Raw genomic sequence first — 24,593 nt, 5'->3', positions numbered from 1 at the left:
CGCCACCTAGCCGCCCTTGGAGATTTTTTTAAAAGGGAAAAGTACCTATTTCTACAAAAATAATTATAGCAGTTCTTTTCATGGTGGCAAAAATTGGAAATTTAGGGATGCCCATAAGTTAGGGAATGGTCAACTAAGTTGTGGTGTATATGACTGCAATGGAATGTTGTTGTGCTATAAGAAATAATGAGCAGAGGGCGGCTAGGTGGCGTAGTGGATAAAGCACTGGCCCTGGAGTCAGGAGTACCTGGGTTCAAATCCGGTCTCAGACACTTAATAATTCCCTAGCCGTGTGGCCTTGGGCAAGCCACTTAACCCCACTGCCTTGCAAAAAAAAAAAAAAAACTTAAAAAAAAGAAATAATGAGCAGGCTGATTTTTAGAAAAACCTGGACTTACGTGAACTGACAAAGAATTAAGTGAGCAGAAATAGGAATACTTTAAAAATTTTGTCTTTCTTTGTTTTTTAATTTTTTGCTTAATAGTATTTTCTCAATTTCATTTAAAGATAATTTTCAAACTGAAAATAGTATCCTATGATCTGCAGTTGGATCCATTGTTCTTTCTCTGGATGTAGATGGCATTTTCTAAACATGAGTCATTTGAAATTGTCTTGGATTCTTGAATGCTGAGAAGTACTAAGTCTGCTGGCAGATGATCATTCCACAGTTGCTGTTAATGTATACAATGTTCTTCCTCTTTTCACTCAGCATCAGTTCATGTAAGTCTTTCCAAGTTTTTCTGAAATCTACCTACTCATCATGTTTTATTGCACAATAGCAATACATTACAATCACATACCACAACTTATTCAGCCCTTCACCAATTGATTCCTTCAATTTCCAATTCTTTGCCACCAAAATAACTTTTAAATATTTTTGTATATGTGTATATATGTTTATGCCTTTTTGTGATCTCTTTGGGATACAGACCTAATAATTGTACTGTTGGATCCAAGGGTATACACAATTTAGTTGCTTTTGGGGCATAATTTCAAACTGATTTCCAGAATGGTTGGATCTGTTTACAACTCCACAAACACTGCTTAGTATTACAATTTTCCAGTATTTAATATTTTCCTTTTCTTTTCTAGCCAAACTTATTGGTATGAGGTGATACCTCAGAACTGTTTTAATTCACATTTCTCTAATGAATAGTGATTTAGATTATTTTTTCATATTACTATAGGTACCTTTGATTTCTTCATATGCAAACTGCTATTCATATCCTTTGTCTATTTATCAATGAGAAATGAGTGCTTCTAAATTTGACTAAGTTCTCTATATATTTGAGAAATAAGGCCTTTATCAGAAATCCTGGTTATAAAATTGTTATCAGTTTTCTTCTTTCCTTCTAATCTTGGTTGCATTGGCTTTGGGCAATTTTTTAAAAATTAATATAATCAAAATTACCCATTTTTCATTTTATAATGTTCTCTTCTTTGGTCATGAATTATTATCTTTTTCTTAGATTTGATAAGTAAACTATTCCTTGTTCCCCTAATTTGCCTATGTATCACTCTTTATGCCTATCTAAATCATGAACCCATTTTGACTTCATTTTTATGTTCAGTGTGAGGTGTGTCTATGCCTAGTTTCAAACCTACTATTTTCCAGTTTTCCAGAAGTTTTTCTGAATTAATGAGTTCTTCTATCAGAAGTTTGAGTCTTTGGGTTTATCAAACAGTAGCTTAATATAGTTATGTATTATTCTATCTGTGTACTTTTAATCTGTTCCACTGAGCTATATCACTCTATTTCTTAGCCAGCACCAAATAGTTTGGAAGATTGCATAAAACCAAATAGTTTTAGATAGCAGGAGAACATTTTACATAATAAAAACAATATTATATGATGAACAACTACATATGACTTATTCTCAGCAATAAAATGATATAAAATAATCCCAACATTCTCATGATGAAAAATAGTATCTGCTTGAAGAGAAAGAATTGATGGCATCTGAATACAGACCAAAGCACAGCAAACTCTCTCTCTCTCTCTCTCTCTCTCTCTCTCTCTCTCTCTCTCTCTCTCTCACTCTCTCTGTCTCAGTTTGAGTTTTCTTTCACTAATGTGGAAATGTTTTTACAGGGTTGCCCATTTATAATGTACATCAGGTTGTTAATCATCTTAGGAACAGTAAGTGGGCAAAGAAAGATAGAATTTGGAACTCAAAACTTTCAAAAAATTGTTTAAAAGTGTGCTTACATCTAGGAGATCAAAGAACAGTTTACCTGTCAGATTTATGGAAAGGGAAGCAGTTTATGACCAAGGAAGAGATGGAGAAGAACATCATTAAAAACAAACTAGATAATTTTGATTACATTAAATTAAAAAGTTTTTGCACAGACAAAACCACTGTAACCAAGATCAAAAGAAATGTAGAAAATTGGGAAACAATTTTTACAACTAGTATTTCTGACAAAGGACTCATTTATAAAATATATAGAGAACTGATTCAAATTTATAAAAAAAAATAAGTCATTTCCCATTTGACAAATGGTCAAAGGATATGCAGAGATGATTTTCAGATGAGGAAATCAAAGTGATCTGTAGTCATATGAAAAATTGCTCTAAATCATTACTGATTAGAGAAATGCAAATCAAAATATCTCTGAGGTACCACCTCACCCCTCTCACACTGGCCAATATGATCAGAAAGGACAATGATCAATGTTGGAAGGGATGTGAGAAATCTGGGACACTAATACATTGTTGGTGGAGCTGTGAATTTGTCCAACCTTTCTGGAGAACAATTTGGAATTATGCCCAAAAGACAACAAAAATGTGCATATCCTTTGATCCAGCAATACCACTACTGGGTCTATACCCTGAAGAGATCATGAAAAAAGGGTTAAAAAAATCACTTGTACAAAAATATTCATAGCAGCCCCATTTGTGGTGGTAAAAAACTGGAAATTCAATGAATGCCCATCAATTTGGGAATGGCTGAAGAAATTATGGTATATGTACATTATGGAACACTATTGTTCTATTAGAAACCAGGAGGGATGGGAATTCAGGGAAGCCTGGAAGGATTTGCATGAACTAATGCTGAGTGAGATGAGTAGAAACAGAAGAACATTGTACATCCTAACAGCAACATGGGGGTGAAGATCAACCTTAATGAACTTGCTCATTTCATCAGTGCAACAATCAGGGACAATTTTAGGGTATCTGCAATGGAGAATACCATCTATATCCAAAGAAAGAATTGTGGAGTTTAAAGATCAAAGACTATTCCCTTTAATTTACATTTTTTATAAAGGTATCTTATTATATAATTTTGCTATCTCATAATTTTTTCCTTAAAGATATGATTTCTCTCTCAACATGGAAACAATATGAAGACCATCAGACTGCCCTCTGTAGGGGGTGAGGGGAAGGAAGCGAGATTGGGGAAAAAAATTATAAAATTCAAAAAACAATAAAATTTTCTAAATGTGCTTACATTTAATTGATAAAAAATAAAATATTCTTTTTTTAAAGTGCTTCATATACATTTCTAGATTTGAGTCTCAAAGTAATTCTTTCAAGTAGATGCTACAGGTTTTAGCCTAATTTTTTAGATGAGGAAACAAATGAGAAGTTATTTAGGTTGAATAATTTTTAAAAGATCCTATTCTTAGGATCAGAGGCAAGATTTGAGCCTGTGATCTTCTTAACTCCAAAATCAACCTTCTTTCTACTGTGCCAACTGTCACTAAATCTAAAAATTCAACACTTGAGAAAAGAAAAGGGTCTGGACAATACTTTACCTGCTCTCCCGTAGTTTCAGGATATATTTATACTTTTCAGGCAATGATCCATTGGATGCAATTACTGCCTAAAAGAATGTGAAAGATATGTAATTATTTCATTATAATTGGTCTATAAAATTTTAGACTTGTTTAGATAGGAAATGAAGGGGATTCAGGAAAGAAAGAAGACCTTTGCACAACTTACATCTCGAACAACAGGAGAGAAATCCTGACTTTCAAGAGGCTGAGTCGCATCTGATAATATCTGAAAGGCCAAATGAAACTGGTAAGAAGGTTTCCTTGTGTTGGTATGTGCACAGAAACATCTGTCAAAGAAGAAAGGAATTTGGAAAAGCATGTTTTCTAAAGAGTACAGAATGTTCTGATTATTAAGGACATTCAATCCTGCCCTAAAAGAAGTTGTCATTTCAGCATTAATTCCAAATTTTAAACTACCAGCTGGTAACTATGGTAGTATCACAGTCTCTGCTCTAGGCAGAGTTTACAGTACAGAAAAACATCCTGACCCTTGTGAATTAAATGAGCTATATTGAGCTTGTTAAAAATAACAGCACAAGATTTATCCCTGACTGATTTTGCCCTGTCTGGCAACAGTCACTGCTTACCAGCTTTAGTCTCTTCTAGCAGAGTACAATCAAGCACTTAGTTTAAATCTTCCCAAAGCCCTACTTCTCCCAGGACCTGGACAAAAACAGACAGGACACTGGTAAAGGATTAAATGCCTTCATAAGGTTATACTTGAACTAAATAATAGAATGCATGACCCAATGCCAAAGGACCAAAGCATTGTGGGCAAGTCGTTCCATACTTGCTTCTAAAATCTGGCGAAAGGGATCCAGAAAACAAAACTACCAAGCCCCAGAATCCACCTCTCTAAACTTATTCCAGTTTTGAGTTGTATCTAAAAATCTTAACTACTTAAACCCTAAACAACTCTACCCTCAAGAAATGGGAGCAAATGGGGTGCTAAATCTTTTCTGGTTAAAACAGAAACAATTACTGTTTACATAGGAATCAATCAGGGCCAAAACAGAGGCCAAGTGGAGCTTAGTCTGGGACCTATTTTGGGTCAGTTTGGGTCAGACCCCATACCGAGGTCTAATTTGACATCACCTCCCAATTGAAGGGATGCTAAATGCATAGAGAGGATGGTAAACAGTCTCAAGGGAAGAAGCAATGAAATTTTCATTTTTAATTTAAGTTTTCTGAAAAATGGAAAACATAAGCTATGCTGTTCATTTTACATTAGTATAAAAAAAAGACAGAACCATTAAGTCTGAACAAGAAACATTTTTTATTTCCAATTACTTTCTTCCTAGAGTATAGCACAGATTCTTCACTGAGAGAATGAAAATTTGGGGGAGAGAGGAAAGAGATAAGAAAATATGAGGCTTGAAATAGTTTGCCCAATAACCAAAGTTGGAGTACTACAGTAAAAAAAAAGAGAGACAAGGCAGGAAAGGCACAAAATACCACCACATTATTCTAATGATATCCTATCTGGCTAGTAGACCCTAGTCATTTCCCTTCTCCTCCAATGCCACCAGAAGAGCATATCCTTACTATTTGTATCCACCTAGCTCACTATTTGATATTTTTGTGCAAGCAAGGCACATCAAATGTTTAAAAGGGGGTGGGGAGAGGGATTTTTGATAGAGAAACAGCAAGGCTGTATATTTAGCTTTGTTGCTAACTGTTCTACCATTTTTGAATGGTAGGTCCCAAGAGCTACAGCTCAAGATGAAAAATTACCTAGTATTTAAGGAAAAGCTTCCTTAGCTTTTAAGGTTAAGAATCTGGGTCTATTATCAAGAGAGACAAATTCCTACTGAGGACAACTATGGTTATCAAATTTTAACACAAAATTAAATGGGATTGGTGGAGGGTGAAGGTGGTAGAGAAATTCATTAAAGCCAAACAGTGATTATACATTATAATGATATTCCATTCACTGACTGCTGACAAAGTTATACAATCTCTACCAACAGCTCTTCATAGTTTTACTAAGGTCATTTAATGAATTACTAAGAAAAAAAGATACAATTTGATTTTCTATTTTTATAACATTCTAAATCAGATGAGAAAGGTTCTTAAATAACCTAACTGGCCTGTATAACAGGGTCAATGGATCAGAAGGAGAAAAAGGGAGAGGTGGGGAGGGGGAGAGATAGTGAGGGAGGGAAGGAAGGAGGGAGAAAAGAACAGGGGAAAAGAGAGGAGGAAACAGAGAGAAGGGGAGAGGGAGAGGAAGAGGAGAGGGAGGGAGAGGGGAAAAGAGAGGGGGAAGGGGAGGGAGAAGGAGAGGAAGAGGAGAAGGGGAATGGGGAGAGAGAGGGAGAGGGGGGAGAGAGAGGGGGAGAGGGAGGGAGAAGCAGGGAGGTTGGGGAGGTAAAGAGAGAGATGGAGGAGAGATACACACACACACACAGACACACACACTGCTATAGATTTTACATTCTTAATCAAATATACCTTAATGAGAGAAAAATCTCTGAGAACAAATACAATCATGTCAATAGCAAAAATGAGGAAAGTAGAGGATTAATAATGTTAATGTTTACCAGTAAACCTGGGAAAGAGAAAGGACAGAACTACAGAAGATATCTTAACTGGAAAAGATCAGAATATTCATCAAATGTCTCAGGTTTCCATGCCAAATGATATCCCCATTGTTAAATCTACCATTCTGCTTACCATTTCTTCAACATATGGAAAAAGCATATCTCCAAAATATTCTGTTGCTTCAATTGGGAGCTGGGCTGGTAAATTGTCAATAGAACACATGAGTATCCCAGAGCCTTCAACACTAGAAGAACCAAAATGACTAATTTACATATGCAAAAATAACCAACATACCTCATAACACTCCTCACATTAGTATGAATACCATATTCATGTTAGCCCAGAACATGTACATTATATATAAGAATAAAAATAATTGACATACCATCTATTACTAATTTCTTATATAAGAATCTCTCATTCATATAAATATTATCTAAGTTGAAATGCTTGTGTTTTAATAACTTTCTATTTTAACATATATGAATTTCAGAAGAGTTAGCATTGTTTGGTAGGGAGGACACTGTACTTAGAATACGAAGATCTAGATTGATATCCCAGCTCTAACACCACTGGCTGTGTGAAGACATATGTAAGTTATTTTTTCTATCTGAACCTCATTTCCCTCATTTATAAAATGGAAGTAATGGTGTCCAACTCACAAGGCTAAAATTGTTTCCTAAACTTTAAAGCACTACATAAATGTGAATTATTACTTCTTAAACCCTCACAGCCTTTATTATGTCTCTGCTGTCATCAAAAGCTCACACATCAACACTAAGAAGTGCTGAGATGTGCACTTGGACAATTTTCTCCTTTTGTGTTTTTTTTAGGTTTTTGCAAGGCAAATGGGGTTAAGTGGCTTGCCCAAGGCCACACAGCTAGGTAATTATTAAACGTCTGAGACCAGATTTGAACCCAGGTACTCCAGACTCCAAGGTGGGTGCTTTATCCACTATGCCACCTAGCTACCCTGTCCTTGTGTTTTAATAACCTAACTGAAATGTTTTTTTATATATATATATATATATATATATATATATATATATATATCTTGTCAATTCAAAAGATTTTAAATTACTTAAACTCACCTGTCATGAATAATGTGCTGGTCAGCATCATACATACAAAAGGGACTATCTATTGTTGTACATTCTGTCATAAATTCTATAGATCCTCCAGTGTCAGCTGAGATGTCACAAATGGCCATGAGTCTGAAAGAGAGGATACCCACATGCCATACTGTATTACCAATTGAAAGCTGCCATAATACTAAAAATCAATAACAATAACATACAACAAAAGCAAAGAATTAGATAACAACTTATATTGCACATTTTCCACTCTTTTCACTGAAAACTGAGGGATACAAAATGAACAAATTAAAAAAAAAAACTAAGAAAGCAAAGCCTAGAAGTTTCTTCCCAAAGGAAAGCTTGTTCCACTCTACTAAAAGCAAAATTATCCAGTTTGAACATATCTTTCTTTAGAATTAACAGGGGGAGTTAGGTGGATAGAGCACCAGCCCTGGAATCAGGAGTGCCCCTGGGCAAGTTATTTAATCCTGATTGCCTCAACAAATAATAAATAAACAGATATCTTTAACAAAAGAACAGTTTGCAACTAATTTAGGTCAATCAATTATAAAGGGATTTATTAAGAAATTGCTCTGCTCACCACCAGCTAATCTTGTTAAAACATTACTCTCATCATATCATCTCCTTTCTTCATGTCCTATTGGTAATGAGGACTCCATGAAGGATGAATTCTTTGGCCTGGTAGGGAACACCCTCCAAGAGTCTGGCTGCAACCCTTCCAGGCTTTATGTCCCACAACAAAATTAAATTAAATATGAAACAAATGTTTTTAAAACAGTGTGCAAATTTTATTTATAAAAACAAAAAATAATTAAAACAAAACAATAGATACTTACTTGTGGGGCAAGGAAGGGCAACCCTCAACAGTAGCAACTGAAGATTTGATTGGGGCAAGGAGTTTCTGAGCATCTTGCCGGCTCAATAACCGAGGAGTATCTTGCTCCCAGTAGATTCCATTAATTAAACATGTGGTGTATGGGGCAATCTATGAAGCAATTTCCAAGAATTCCTATGAGATATAGAAGTTAACCTATATTCACAGGAGTATGCTAGATGTAAACTATCAATAGCATACCCAGCAATTAGCTTTTTAAAAATTACTCTTAAAACTTATTTTTTGTTGATTATCTTCTGTTTGCATTTCACTTTCACTTGCAAATATATCCTTTGCCCCTCCCACACTTAAGGGTCATCCCTAGTAACAAAAATTTTTTAAAGAAAATAGTGATTTAACAAAACAATCAATATCAATTATCTGAAAATATATGTAACATCCCAAACCCTTATCCTCCACCTCTCCAAAAAAGGGAATGAAATACATGTTTTCTACTTTTCTCCTGATCAAATTAGGTCATTATAACTAATAATTTCTTAATGTCTCTTTATTTTTAATGGATCAGTGATCATTCCCTCAAAGCAAAAAGACAATAAACTACTATATCCCAAGTGGCAATAGAAACTTCCCATAAAATAAAGCTTTGGGGGGGGGTCCTTTTTCATTTTCATCTGTAATAGCATTATTTAGTAGGTAAAGAATGAACCTTTAAGTCAAGAGCCTGGCATTATATTTCTGCCTTCAATGCCATTGAATATGTAGCCTTAATCAGACTACCTCAATTTCTCTGGGCTCTATTTTCCTTACCTGTAAGATGGGGATATTATGTACCCCATTCCTCACAGGGATGCTGTGAAGATTAAATCAGATAACAACTGTAAGCACTGTGAGCTCCATAGAGAAAGGTGCTACATGCATGCATACATAGTATTTACAATCAGAAAGTTTCAAATGGACTCAGTCATCATTAAAGAGAGCTAATAAGTCAGACCTAAGATTTTTCAGTTTCACATTCTTTCATTTAGAAGTTGCATTTTGTATCACATCATATATGATTTGGATAAAACTGAAGACTGTATTATGGCAAGCACAGCTCAACACTGGGATCTAGAATATAATCTGTCATCTACAAGATCGCTCAACTGAATAAATACATGACTGCAAAAACTTGTTCACCCAGCAAGAAATGGCTATTGGTCACAAATGATGAAAGATGTCTTCTTAAATGAGGATGCTTCTAGTTTCTTGCTGTCATGGATGTTGAAATGGGGGATGTTGTAAAATTCCCTTTCCAGAGGATGAGTTTGGAGTAGCCCATGCATGTTATTTATACATTATTTTTAACTCAGTGCACTCACATAATTGCTGGCGTGAATTTGCAAGATGGAGACTAGGATTAGGATTGTAGTCTATAGCTATAGAACATACTTATCTGCAGAAGGATCAAATTCATGACTTTATCATTAATACCATATTTAAAGTCAATCAACCAAGCAGCACAGGAAAACTACAGCACAAGTTAAAGGTGGTACAATCTTGAGGTAAAATGACAAAATCAAAGAAAGTAGTTCTGACAGAACCCTGCAGACAGAAGCTCCAGAAACTATACCAAGGAAAATTTCAGTATCTCTAATGCTAACTAGTTACTTCTAAAGGACTCAAGAGTTATCACATTTTAATTAATTGATAATGGAGAGTTCAAATGAATTGACATATTCCTGACTGTTCTTGCCTAAAACTGCCTACCTCATAGCAAGAACAGATTATAATACTCACATCAGTGTTAAAGCGAGATGTGTAGAGGTGAGGATGTTTGTCATATTCTACAGGGTCATACACCCCATCTCTTTTCCTGACAAGGTGATGATGTCGACTTAACACTGTCCCATATACTTTCCTGAGATCTAGCAGAGAAGGGGAAAAAAGATAAAAGAAATAACAATAGCAGGTCTGTGACTTATAATAATAAAATGTCATTATATGCAGGATTAAAATAATAATACATATACACAAAGTATATTTTCATGCAGAAAATCTGTCAAGAGAGTATGGGAACTTGATAAATAATTATGTTTTGGGGGCAGCTAGGTGGTGCAGAGAATAAAGCACCAGCCCTGGAGTCAGCAAGACCTGAGTTCAAATATGACCTCAGACACTTAATAATTCCTTAGCTGTGTGACCTTGGGCAAGTCACTTAACCCCATTGCCTTAAATAGATAAAATTTAAAAATAAAATTTAAAAAATTATGTTATTCTATCTATTAAAATATTCCTACAGTAATAGTGTTCTTTTAATTGTGAATAGGAAAAATAATAATTTGGGGGGGTACAAAAAAAGGATATTTGGGTACAAAAGGAAGTATAATGATTGTTTTTCTTATGAAAAATAATCTTTTATTTTATTTCTCAAATACATGATAAATTCTAGAATTTCTTTCCTTACATATTGAATATGAAGTACATGGGGGTTTATAGGGGTCAAATAATATGGTGACCTAAAAATTATTGGAAACAAAAGAAAACTTTGTAGTCAGGAATATTGGGTTCAAGTCTCCTCTCTTACACAAACTGTCTGGGTGATCCCAGACAAGTCACAAGCTCTCCATGCCCTAGGCAGCTTTCTAAAGCTCAAAGTAACAAATCAGATGTTGAAATGCAGAAAAGAAGAAAGAGAAGGAGGAGGAGGAGGAGGAGGAAGAGGAGGAGAAGGAGGAGGAGGAGAAGGAGGAGGACAAGGACAAGGAGGAATAGGAGGAGGAAGGGAAGAAAGAGTAGGAACCCTCTATTACCTCCACTTTGGGAAACTTCTCTTAACTCATGTGGCTCCACAAACTCACAAGGGAGTTCATTGAAGATCTCCTGGGCACCCTGTTAGTACAATAATGAGCATCATTTAGACAAGCCAAGTAGGATCAAAACTAGAAATGAAAATTCAAGATTCTATAAAAACACATACAAAGGTGAGTACAAGTTTATGGTCTAGGAATATATGGCAACCTTTCTTTTCCATTTCTGGAACCTAAAGTCCACATAGCAGCTAGGTGGTATAATAGATAAGGACACTGGATCTGAAGTCATAAAAACTTCTATCAGATTCTATACTTTACAATTAAATTATTTGATTCTAACAATTATGGGAGGTGGATATTATCATCATCATCCCCATTTTATAGGTGGGAAAAACTGAGGCAGGTAAATGACTTAACCAGCTACTAAGTTTGAGGCTGGATATGAATTCAGGTCTTCCTGATTCCAGGCCCAGAGCCCTATCCACTGCCCCACGTAACTGCATAAGGTAGGAAACTAGCTAAGGACACTATAACACATTACAATAATATTCCACTACATAGTTTTAGTATTTACCTTAGACACATTACCAGTGCCAGTGAACACAAATGTTAAAGGTCCTATAGACTTGGGCATCAATCCAAGAGAAATTTCATAGCCAGCATCACGTACAGCTTGCACAGCCTGACTACTGTTCCTGTAGTTATGGGCCATACCAATATGCTGAAAACAAATATATAGATTCACATTAGCTATGCATGTTATTTTATTTTCACGAAAGTCTAAGAAGGAATTTTGAAGGGGGAAAAACTCACCATAAAAGGTGTATGATGCCCCAGGGCAAGGAACCTTAAGCCCATTCCATGTAAAATGTTGATCATCCCTATTTCAGAATCAGATCAATAAAAAAGAAGGGGAAATTAATTTTGGATTGCGGGGGGGGAATGTAGTTCCTCCCCCCACCCAGATCCTAGCATAGTGTCTTACACAAAGTGTTTATAAATGCCTATTGAATCGAGCTGCACTCTCACTATAAATTCATAATTTTAAAAAGTATTGCATTTTCTACAAACCCTGCATTCATTCATTCATTCATTCATTTATTCATTTGATGAAATTTTAGTATGACAAAATAATTTTGAAGATTGCTTGTGGTCATAATAGGAGTTGCCCTACATACTTAGAAAGGTGAACAGAATTTCTTAAGTGTGAAGCCATCTGCTACATGTAAGACCATTACAAAAAGGCAGAACTTCTGTGAAAAAAGCCTAATAAGTCATAAAAAATAGGTTCAGTATAGAAGAAGGAAAATGTTCCATTTCAATGCAGCAAGTATGCAAAAGACAATTGACACGACCTTCATGAGAACATTACTAATTTGAAAAAAACTTTCCTATTAGTGAACTTTGAGTAAAAATAATAGCATAAGATTACCACTGAACACATGTGTTCAGTCAATGTGTCCTAGCCAATGTGTCAAGACCAAAGGGTGCAAAGATCTAACTCATTGTCTCTCCTTCTTTTCTGCCTTCTGATTTACTTGAATTCATTTAAGACTTAGTTAAAAAATCTCACCTTCTGCAAAAAGCTTTAACTAGTTACCCTTAATGCTAATGCCTTCTATCCAGTGTTGTTTCAAATTTATACTAAATATATAATAGATGATAAATACAGATAGAGATAGAGATTTATTGTTGATAACTATAGATCTCTCTATATATTTCTGTCTAATTTAGAAATACCTATAACTATCTATCTAGATTTTGTGTTTTATTTTTTATTTATAATTATAATATAAAAATGTATTTATTATAATTTTTATATATATATATATATATATATATATATATATATATATATATATATATATATATATATATATATATATTTGTACACAGTGGTTTACATGTCTTCTTCCTCCTTAGACTATAAGTTCCTTGGGGACAGATACTGCTTTTGCCTTTCTTTATATGCCAAAGCTTAGCATTGTGCCTAGCACACAGCAGATGCTAAATAAATACTTGTTAAATTGTTGACACACACACATTCACATCCATCAATATTCATCAATGTATCCATCAATACAGGCCATTTCAAATGTTCCTGCAAACTCTGGTATACTTACCTGCCACACCTGCCCATTGTCCAAAGGCTACCACACGTGTTCCTTTATGATCAACCATTTTCTCATAATCAATAAGCCGTATTTCCTAAATTTAAAAAAAAATGCCCAGTCAGATTCTTTGGCTAAAATTTCCTGGCCAAGCCATACAAATCTACAATTCAATTTTCCTCACAAAATATTCCAGGACCTATTAACAAACTTTTTAGTCAAGACTTCAAGAAAGATTTTTTTTAAAGCTCCAGATCACCATAGTAAGAGACTGTGAGTGAGACTAAATGTGATAAATGGCATCCACATGGTACAAGAAGAGATAATGAATCTAAAAGTGTCGCCTCAGTAGAAGGCATTCAAATAATCAAATTGATAAGAAAGAAATTGCTCTTCCTGAGTTCATTATCCAGATTAGGAAATAGCTAACATTGTTTATCTTAAAACAAGGAAAGTCTAGTAAAAATGCCTTAAACAAAATCTCACCAGATAATGTGATTTAGTAATTTGTTTCATAATGCGATATGGTACAATTTCAAATACAACAGCATGGAAATAAGAATATCCATACATCTTTACAACATTGTATCATAGATACAAATACAACAGTAAATATTTTCTCTTCCTAAGTACTCTTTCTTATCTTTTATTCCTTTATCTTTTCAGTAAAACATTACTATCTCTAGCTTAAGGTTTTTCTAAATGAGTGAAAACACCTGATATACAAAATATAATTTTATTACTTTGATGGAATGTAGCAGCTCAATTTCACTATAAATAAAATATTGCTAGACAGAGGTTAGACATGATTGGCTTCACTACCTATAATAAGATGTCTACATTGTTTAAAAATGGGTGAGGTGTTGAGTACCATTGTTACAGCCACCCCAACCTTCAGCAACCACCTTCTTGATCAGTCAGAAGTCATCATCTCTGAGGCAAGAACCTCCACTAGCAAAAAGATTATGACTCAAAAAGTTCAGATTTTGACTAGAATTTTTAGTAATAAAGTATTTTAAATTAAGATATGTACATTTTTAAGATATACTACTATTGCATTCTTTTTTTTTAGGTTTTTGCAAGGCAAACAGGGTTAAATGGCTTGTCCAAGGTCACATAGCTAGGTAATTATTAAGTGTCTGAGACCGGATCTGAACCAAGGTACTCCTGACTCCAGGGCTGGTGCTTTATCCACTATGCCACCTAGCTGCCCCTTACTATTGCATTCTTGATAGACTGCGGTATAGTATAAACATAACCTTTTTTTAAATTTTTTTGCAAGGCAATGGGGTTAAGTGATTTGCCCAAGATCACACAGCTAGGTAATTATTATAAGTGTCTGATGCTGGATTTGATCTCAGGTCCTCCTGACTCCAGGGCCGCTGCTCTATCCACTGTGCCACCTAGCTGTCCCTAAACGTAACTTTTATATGCACTGAAAAAAAACAAAAAATTATCATGACTCCCTTCATTATAGTGGTCTAGAATCAAACCTGCGTTTTATTGATAAGGACACTGAAGTTTAAAGACTTACCCAGGTTCTCACAGCTAGAAAGTATCTGAGTCAAGATTTGAATTCCAGTCTTCCTGATTCCAGGCCCATCACTCTATCTACTATACCACCCTGATGCCCTTCATAATTTTGTTGATATCATTATTGTTTTTAGGCAATGAAGCTAAGTGATTTGCCAAGGTCACACAGCTAGTAAGTATCAAGTGTTTAAGGTTACATTTGAACTCAGGTCCTTCTGACTCCAGGGTTGGTGCTCTATACACTGCACCACCTAGCTGTCCCTCATTTATGTAAATATTATTAGATTGTAAATTCCATGAGAGAAGCAACAGTTTTTTTTACCTTTCTTTTTTAACCCAAGTGCCTGCAACCCAATAGGCACTTAAGAAATATACATATATACACATATATATATATATATATATACACACACACACACACACACACACATATATATATATATTACACACACACACACACACACACACACACACACACACACACACACACACACACATATATATATACTGACTATCAGTTTAATTTACCAAAGCAACATCAAAAGTTGTTAGAAAGGTAAACTTCAGTGAAGGTCTGGATGAATTGTTCTCTTCAGTTAAAGTACTCCTTGGAGACTTGGACATTTTTCCTTTTGTTATCCTAGTACACAGAACAGGGCCTTGTATGTTTTGCTGTTGTACCAATCCTGTGACTCTCTACAGATCCTGTTTTGGGTTTTCTTGGCAAAGATGCTATAGTTGCTTTCTATTCCCTTCTCCAGTTCATTTAATAGATGACAATAAAGAGGCAATTAGGGTGACCTTACCGCAAATAGGCACTAAATAAATATTTTTTCATTTAAATATTGTTTGAATTGCCTAGGGCAGTTGGGTGGCCAGTGGATAGGACACCACATCTAGAATCCAGAAGCTTACTCTTTATGAGTTCAAATAATTTACTAGCTATGAGACACTGGACCATTTAACTCTGCTTCAGTTTTTTTTTTACCTGTAAAATGAGCTGGAGAAGGAAATGACAATCCACTTCAGTATCTTTGCCAACAAAACTACAAATGAGGTCATGAAGATATCAGACTCAATTGAAAACCCTGAATCCTTGAATTTCCTAATTTTATGTTAAGATCTCCCTATTTTCTTTGTGTAGATATCACATATGCTTCTCCTATTGATTTTTTTAAGTTTTTTTTTTCCCAAGGCAATGGGGTTAAGTGGCTTGCCCAAGGTCACACAGCTAGGCAATTATTAAGTGTCTGAGGCCAAATTTGAACTCAGGTACTCCTGACTCCAGGGCTGGTGCTCTATCCACTGCGCCACCTACCCACACCACCCCTTATTGATTTTACTAGTTGTCATGATTGCCCAACTCCAACTTATTTTCAGATACTAATAAAGTCACACATTTTAAAATATTTTTAAAATTTTTTCTTAGATCCTGGTAAGTAGAGAATTTAAGACAGAAATTTTGTACTTCCCCCCTTTAATTATGACATATTCTATAGTGTGGTATAGTGGAAAAGTCATTTTATTACTCTGGATCTCAGTTTTTTCATGCAGAAAAAACAAAAGAAAGGTTGGGTTCTAAAACTTACTGAATCTCTAGAATTCTAAAATTTTTATAACTAGCATTTGATAAGTAAACTGTGATAAGCTAGTCACAAAGGTAATCATTATTCTTTCCATAATCACTACAAAGATAAGAAAGAATAAACCTTCTTGTGCTTTTTAATAGTATGACTAATCCTTACTCCATGAGAAAGTAACTTTGCATATATTGCAGGATTTTAGAAATCACCTTTTTCTATAAACTAATAAAAAAGGCAAATTTCCTAGATGGACTGAAGTATTCAGATCAGTAAACTCACATTAAGATTTACTTTATCTTAACTCCAAAGTGAATTCTGCAAAATTACAAAGAACAAGAATGATCATAAAGAAGAGATATGAGAAGATAACTTCTCCAATTTTTTTCAATTTTGCTCTTCTTCCTCTTTTAATTTTTTTTTCTTTAAAAAGTATTCTTTGTAGGGGCAGCTAGGTGGCATAGTGGATAGAGCACCGGCCCTGGAGTCAGGAGTCCCTGGGTTCAGATCAGGCCTCAGACACTTAATAATTACCTAGCTGTGTGGCCTTGGGCAAGCCACTTAACCCCATTTGCCTTGCAAAAAACTAAAAAAAAAGTATTCTCTGTTTTATGGAATTAATTTCTGAGAGGGGAGGGAAGAGATATTGGGAGAAATTTAAGCAATAAAAAGATATCCATTAAATTTGCTTTTTTTGTTATTGTTCAGTCATTTGCAGTCATATTCAATTCTTCATGACCGTATTTGAGATTTTTCTTAGCAAAGACACTAGAATGAGTTGCCATTTTCTTCTCCAGCTCATTTATAGTTGAGGCTAAGTAGTTTGCATAGGGTCGCCTAAGTAGGAAGTATCTACAACCAAATTTGAATTTGGGAAATCTTCCTGACTCCAGGCCCAACACTTTATTTGCTATGACCCCTCACTGCCTTAAAATTTATTTAGGCAATCTAAAAAAAATGGCAATACATTTAGGTCATGTAAAAAAGATATTGGGGGCAGCTAGGTGGCACAGTTGATACAGAATTGGCCCTGGAATCAGGAGGTCCTGAATTCAAATGTGACCTCAGACACTTAATGATTGCCTAGCTGTGTGAACTTGGGCAAGTCCCTTATCCCCATTGCCTTAAATAAACAAATTTTTTAAACGATATCAATAACATCTACTTTAAAAAAAAGATTTATTATTTGTATTGCTAATTACCTGTCTTAGAATCTCATCCAATAAACCCATATTTGCTTCCTGAGCTTTAATTGTGTGAGAGAAGAATGCATAAGTTTTCCTGGGGATTAATTTCTCTTCTGGAGGTCTCTTCACTCCTACAATGAGGCAAGCCTCAGAAATATCTTCTTGAAGAATGCCTCCAGCTTTGACATATTCCTGTGAAGACAATTTTGGGGAAAATGCATTACAATTCTTTGTTGCATGCAATTTTTTCCTTAATGAGGGTAAAAAACAAAAGTGTTATCACCAAAGCAGTTGAAATCTTAAGGTTTTTAAGTTCAAGTACATTAAAAACAAGTGGGAGAATGACTATTTCTTAGGTTATTGTATAAAGCAAGAAAGAATGTTATGTGTATAGATGTTCCAGCTGAGAGAGACAACTTGATGTGGTGAAAGGAAAATTGATGTAATTTTTAAAGTAATTTAGAATTAGATTCTCCTGTAGTCAAATCCTCATTCTAACATTTAATATATGTGTAACCTTGGACAAATCACTTCATCTTCTGCTCTTCAGTATGCTTAGCTTTCAAATATACTGTTTATTCTACCTACCTCATGAAGTGGCCAATCAATCAATTTGCTCATTTAAGAAAGACCTTCTGTAATTACAGCTTTAGCCCACGGAAGTATGAAACAATATTACTGACACATATAAGTATGTTAGTGAAAGACACAAAATAAATATTTGCAATTTTATTTAATATAAAGAAACCATTCTGTACTGGTCAAGGTTTCATGACTTGAAAGTAGAGGTCACTGGTTTATACAATGCTAGACATGGAGTCAGAAAGACCTTATTCTAATTGAACTTCAGATGCTTAGTAGATATGTGACCCTAGGGAAGTCATTTAGCTGCATCTTCCTCAGTTTCCTCATATGCAAAGTGAGAATGATAATAATAATAATATTAATATTAATATTAATAACAGCCCTTAACTTCCAAGGTTGCCATGAAGATCAAATGAAATTATATTTAAACCTTAAATGTTAGATATTATTATTATTATTGTTGTTGTTGTTGTTGTTTCTTTCTAAGGAAAGGGAGTTGTCTGCAACATACATGTGCTTATAGAATTATAACTTTTAGAATGAAAAAGGGCACCAATGACTACCCAACACTCATTTTAAAAATGAAGAATCTGAAACCAGAGAGGTTTTAAGTGATATGTTCATGGCTCATTATTATGGATAATCAGGAGCTGATTCACTTCTTAAAATATTTCCTATGGATCTACTAGCTGCAGTAAGTTGTGCTAAAGCTGTCTGTGAGTTATAAATCATAAAGTCACATAGACTGCAAAAGGAATTTGGACAGTATCAAATTCAACTTCTTGGTTTTACAGATGAAGAAACTAAGAGTCAGAGAGGGAAAAGAATTTGCTAAGAACACACAGCCAATCAATAGCAAAACTACTTAGTCCAGCACTCTTTTACTAGACTTCCCCCCTCTCCAAAGAAAAATATGATATGGTCCTCCTATTAAAAAAATTATAATATACTAAATTGAATATGATAGGTCATGAATGCTAGAATATGAGTCACCATATTTATGATGCCATAAGGCATACTTTACATGTGGTATCTGAGACCAGATTTGAACTCAGGTCCTCCTGCACCACCTAGCTGCCCCCTAATATCTTACTTTTTAAAAGAGAAATGTTTTATTTATTTAGTCTCATTTATTTAGTCTCATTCTTGTCATTAAAAGATTTGAGCATTTGTACTGCTTCCTTAGACCAAATTGTTTTCTTCTATATGTGCTAGCTTGATTAGGAAGCAGCAAAGTTTGTGGTTTTTAACCTCAAATAAATGTATCCTTCCTTAAGAGTAGCATGCTTTTACTCTGAAATATGGATTCATTTTTACTATAGGAATTCAGAATATTGAGTCGTTATGGTTAGGCTTATCAGAAATGGTTTTATGGAGGAGATGACATTTGAACTGAAATACAAAGAACAAATAAGCCTTTGAAAGAGAGAGGCTGGAAAGAGTAGTCAAAGCAGAAGGGAACAGTGTAAACAAAGGTCAAACATAGGGTATACTTGGGGAAGGCAAATAATTCAGTTTGCTGGAATGTGAAGGGAGTAAGATTAGAAAGTAAGCTGAGGCCAATTGTACAAAGTCTTAAATGTTACAATTTCTTCTACCTTACCAAGCAAGTGATGGTGAATTATTGAAGCTTTTACTCTCAACTCTCCTATCAGTTACAAAAATGATTTAGTTAGGCAGAACAATTTGAGAACATTTTGCAGAGTGCTTTGAAGAGGCAAAAAGCTTTGGATGAGATAGTATTTGCAACTGAGAAGGCTAGAAGAAAGATATTAACAGTGAAAATAAAAAGAAAGCTATATAAATGAAACATCCCAAAGGAATGAACTTATATCTTGCTACCTGGTATCATTACTTACTTCATTATTGTCAGCTACTTGAAACAAAGAATGTATCTTATGCTTTAAACTGTCTTGCACAAACACTCAAAAAGCACTCAATAGATTATTCATAATGGTGATTTTAACATTGCAATTAATCTCAAAACTTCAGACACCTTCAAACAAGTTCAAGGGCAAAGCCAAAGATTTATCTGTGCAAACAAATATATATAGAGACAGAGATAGAGATGAGATAGAGATAGAGATGATAGATACAGAGATAGAGATAGAGATAGAGATAGAGAAAGAGATGAGATAGAGATAGAGAGATAGATAGAGATAGAGATAGATAGAGATAGAGATATAGAGATAGAGATAGAGATAGATAGAGATAGAGATAGAGATAGAGATAGAGATAGAGATAAAGATAAAGAGATATATACACACATATACAGGTATTTATGTATATAATGCCTGAAAATGTTTTATTTTCAACTCTAATTCACAAAACCAACTGGTTACTTTGTTTTTTCCTAGATAAACAAATGTACATTCTTTAAAAGTTGCAAGTAAACTAAATTGTTGCAGAAATAAAATTACAGATCCATTAATGGAGCTTACCACTTAAAAGAAATTCCACAGTGAATCCTAAGATTAGAAAACAGAAAAATAGTATTTGCCATATCATCAGTTCATCCATCAATATTAAAGGTCAAGACCATCTCTCCATTTTTCTCAGAAGTGATCTATGACTTGTGTTCAAAGTTATTTCCAAACTCTTTTTCAAACTATTTCCTGCAAATGCCACCTCTTAGGATGAACTCATAAATTTATCATCCATTTCCTTTAATATTTCTAGAGAGGACCTATCTAAGCCTCCTCTTCATCCCTTGGAACCCTTAGTTTCCTTCAAGGCTCAGCTGAGGTACATCTCCTAGGGAACACCTTTTATGATTCCCCTATTTTTAATACTCTTCATCTTGAAATTACTCTGATTTTTACTTTTCTTAGTACATAGACTCTCAAAATAGAAGGCAAGCTCTATTTGACATGGATTGTCTTGTTTCTGACCTAGGACAGGGCCAAGAGCATTTTAAACATCTATTTCTTGATTCAAATTTATCTGTGCTGCTTATTGTATAAATTTTAATGTCTCTGCTTGCTCTTTTCTAATCCAAGAAAAATAATTCTCATCTTTTCAGTCACTTGTCATATAGCATGTTTCACCTCCACCTTCATCCCTCTAATCCAGGAAGTTTTGTGCCATTGACCCTTTTGGCAATCTGGCTAAATCTTAGAAACTCCTGCTCAGAAATATGGTCTTATATGAAAAAATAAAATAGGATTTCTAAGAAAATCAATTATTTTAAAATATACTTATCAAAATATATATTTAAAAAAAACAAGTTCACAAACCCCAAGTCAAGGAAGCCCTCCAAATCTTCTAAGTGCCCTTGTCTGAGCCTTTGTTTATTGTATTATATCTCTCCTGTGGTACAAGGAGCAGAATTGCTTTTTTTTCATCCTCTAAATATTGCTCTAAGTATTCTGGGTGCAAGCATATCTCTAAGATGAAGATAATATTTTCAGAATGTTCCTCATAAGGTGGTTGTTATGAAAAAAAATGAGATAATTTACAGAAGGCATGTCACAAACCGAAAGCACCAAACAGTTTTTAGCTATCGCTATTATCATGGTTATACTAACACTTACCTTATCATGAATGGCTCTCCGATTTGAAGGTTGAACAAGCACCTTATATCCCAAATTAGTGATCCCTTTGATATGTTTTGGTGCTAGAGGTGCCCTTCTTTCCCATGCATTTACATCTTCTCTCCTGAGTGCCAACACAGCCTTATGATGGAGATGTTTTAAATGGATGATCCCTCGCCTATATTGCTTGCTCCTGAGTACTTGGATCATCATGAAACCTGGGGAAACCTAGTGATGGTAAATGCGACAGAATAAAAGTGAACAGGAAAAAGCAGCTACAAATCAATTTCGATCAACTTTGAAATTGGCAGTAAAATAAGATAAACTCGTGATGACAAGTATGATCAAAATGTGTTCAGTGGATTTAGATTTATGTTAAATGCTGAGAATACAAAGGCAATAAAACAGGCAATAAAACAGGCTCTGCTCTCAAGAGCCCTAAAGTCAAATGTAGCCCCCAGTGCTTAATTTGGGGGATAAGTATCCATCAACACAAAGTAGCAAATTAGTGAAATAATTAGCTACCATTCACCAGTAACTGTTCTAAATAAAGTTGGGATGCTAATTTTCTTGAGTCATCACAAAAATCTAAAAACTTAAACTTGTATAATCTTAGAATGGTAGAAGGAAATACATCAAAAGCAATTATTTCAAACTGCTAGTCACAGTATGTAAGAAAACAAATAGCTTTCAAACAGTTTCAATGATTTAAGGATAAGGGTTATAATAAGAGGAAGAAAAACAAAAGAATCCAGAGATGATGACGATCTTAAGCACAAGTAAGACCAGTGTTTGGAGAATGATTGAAGAATCAGTTACAAAAATCTCAGACTCAAGTGTATAATAAACCCATCTATGATGGGAGAACAGGAACTGAAATCACTTACCTTGGACATGTAGATGATTAAATATTGCATTTAAATGACTATTTTTTAAAAGTCAATGAAAACATTTCATCATATATGCAGTCATAGAAATATAACTTTTTATGTAAGATGGATTATTAAAAACTTAATAAAAACAAAGTACTTTAAGAGTTAATCTTCATGGTTCTGTTAAATAAAAAAGTCCTAATTGGTGAGCTAAAGCAGGATATAAAAGATAATAAGTCTGCATTTCAATAAACAAGCTAAGACCAAGAGTTAAAAAAACATGCTCCCCCTCCTCCCCCAGTCTTTTATTTCAGAAGGGAAGCCCTACTGATATTAAATATATCATACTCAGAGGAAGTTGATACATTTGTTGGTTTTACTAAATTCCCCTCCCTCTTTATTTTTTAAAGTTTTTGTTGCAAGACATAATTCAATGAGAAGATGAATATGTATATGTGTGTGTGTGTGTGTGCGTGTATACATATATATATATATATGTGTATATATATATATATCCAGAAATGAATGGGATGTAAACCAAAACATCAATTTAGAAATATAAGCTAATAAACCAATATTTCTCAATTCCCATCTTTTATCAGTAGCCAGTATGATCATAAAGTTTAGAGATGAGAGGTATCTTAAATATCATCTAAGTCTAAATCCTTTGTTTTACAGAAGAAAAATTAAGACTCAGAAAGTAATTTACCAAAGGAATATAAGTAATAAGCAACAGAAGCAAACCCAGATCCTCTTAAGTTCACATTCTTTCAGCCTTTGACAATGTTGAGCACTCTTTACTTCTTGAAACTCTATTTCTCCTTTTCCTTACATCTTGGCTTCCCCAGCTTCCTTCTAGTCTCATTTAAGTTCCCACTATCCATAAGAAGCCTTTCCCAGACCACCTACAGCTTATTGTCTCTTCTCTGAGATGATCTCCAATTTATCCAGTATTTATATCTTATTTATATACAGCTGTTTGCATGAGACTGTGAATGCCTTCAGAACAGAATCTCTTTTCATTTTGTTTTTACTTTCTTCATATCTCTAACATTTATCACAGTGCCTGGAACAGAATAAGCATTTAATTCCAGTTGAAGATGCTACCATCTTTTTTGGGCCTATGAATTTAGCTAAATTACAAATGGTCAACATTTCAAAGGCAGACTGCTCCAAACTATTGACTTCAAATCTCCACTATCTTGTTTCTGTATTCCTTTCACCAGTTGATTAATATCTCCTCATCACAGGATGACAGCACTGCATTGAAAGTGTCCTTAGAGTCTATAGAGTCCAAATCCCTCATTTCACCAATGAAACAACTGAACCAGAACCAGAGAGAGAGGTTGTCACTTGCCCTGGGTCAAATAGTTATTAGTACAATTGTTTAGATCAGATTTGAACTTGGGTTTCCCTGACTTTAAGATAAACTACTATGACATCATAACCAAATAGAGATTGTCTTTGAGAGTTGCCAAGATCCCAAAATTCACTATTTGCAGTTATTCTAATGACAAATCTTTCCAAAAATTGCTAAATTAGTTCTTGAAAGAGAAAATGATACTGGTTAACAGTAGCATTGAGCCTGTACTCCTTCTACTATGATAGGTTCCAGGACTAGCATTTGCTTTCTGTTGGCATAGCCTTCAAGGACCCAGGCAAACTAAATTTTCCATAGAGAGTTCGAGCCAAGAGATACCACTGCTATGCATATAACCCCAGAAGATCAAAACCAGAAAATTCCAGCTACACCAAAACATTCACAGTAGCCCTATTTGTGGTCTCAAAGAAGTAGAAACAGAACAAATGTCCTTCAACAAGGAAGTGGCTAAACAAATTGTGGTTCTTCATCATAAAACAGTCATGAATATGAAGAATTCAGAGAAACATGTGAAGAGACATTGCTGCAAACATAAGTAAACTGACACTATGCATAATGATTATCACAAAGTAAATGAAAAGACTAAGCGTGTAATTTTAATGACCAAATTTAACCATACATAAAAAGTTCCAAAAAAAATCTACATTATGGGGCCCCTGTGGTTTGGAAAATATCCACAAATTTTTTTTGGTTTTCCTTTCCTACTATTTATGCATATAAACTTTTCCTGTGTCATCTGCTGACCTTCACATGTCATCTACAACTT

At 34.5% G+C, this 24,593-nt stretch overlaps 1 protein-coding gene across 2 annotated transcripts in view; it reads right to left on the bottom strand.

Annotated features, from left to right (window-relative positions):
- The window catches only part of AASS (aminoadipate-semialdehyde synthase), an 82,976-nt gene that overhangs the window by 49,874 nt on the left and 8,509 nt on the right, over positions 1-24,593 (bottom strand). For both annotated transcript variants that reach the window (XM_074193811.1, XM_074193812.1), the window contains exons 2-13: positions 21,575-21,802; positions 17,472-17,648; positions 13,169-13,253; positions 11,859-11,926; positions 11,620-11,766; positions 11,046-11,124; positions 10,033-10,160; positions 8,258-8,406; positions 7,416-7,538; positions 6,457-6,568; positions 3,947-4,006; positions 3,760-3,827 (exon numbers count right to left, since the gene is read on the bottom strand). In XM_074193811.1, the coding sequence (XP_074049912.1) occupies positions 3,760-3,827; positions 3,947-4,006; positions 6,457-6,568; positions 7,416-7,538; positions 8,258-8,406; positions 10,033-10,160; positions 11,046-11,124; positions 11,620-11,766; positions 11,859-11,926; positions 13,169-13,253; positions 17,472-17,648; positions 21,575-21,787 (1,409 nt within the window). In that variant the 5' untranslated portion in view covers positions 21,788-21,802. The remainder of the gene's footprint in view (positions 1-3,759; positions 3,828-3,946; positions 4,007-6,456; positions 6,569-7,415; positions 7,539-8,257; positions 8,407-10,032; positions 10,161-11,045; positions 11,125-11,619; positions 11,767-11,858; positions 11,927-13,168; positions 13,254-17,471; positions 17,649-21,574; positions 21,803-24,593) is intronic.

This window comes from Macrotis lagotis, chromosome 7 (assembly GCF_037893015.1).
Source record: "Macrotis lagotis isolate mMagLag1 chromosome 7, bilby.v1.9.chrom.fasta, whole genome shotgun sequence".
Taxonomy (NCBI): Eukaryota; Metazoa; Chordata; class Mammalia; order Peramelemorphia; family Peramelidae; genus Macrotis; species Macrotis lagotis.
Note: the sequence above shows the minus strand (reverse complement) of the source record. Positions and strands in the feature narration are given on the sequence as shown.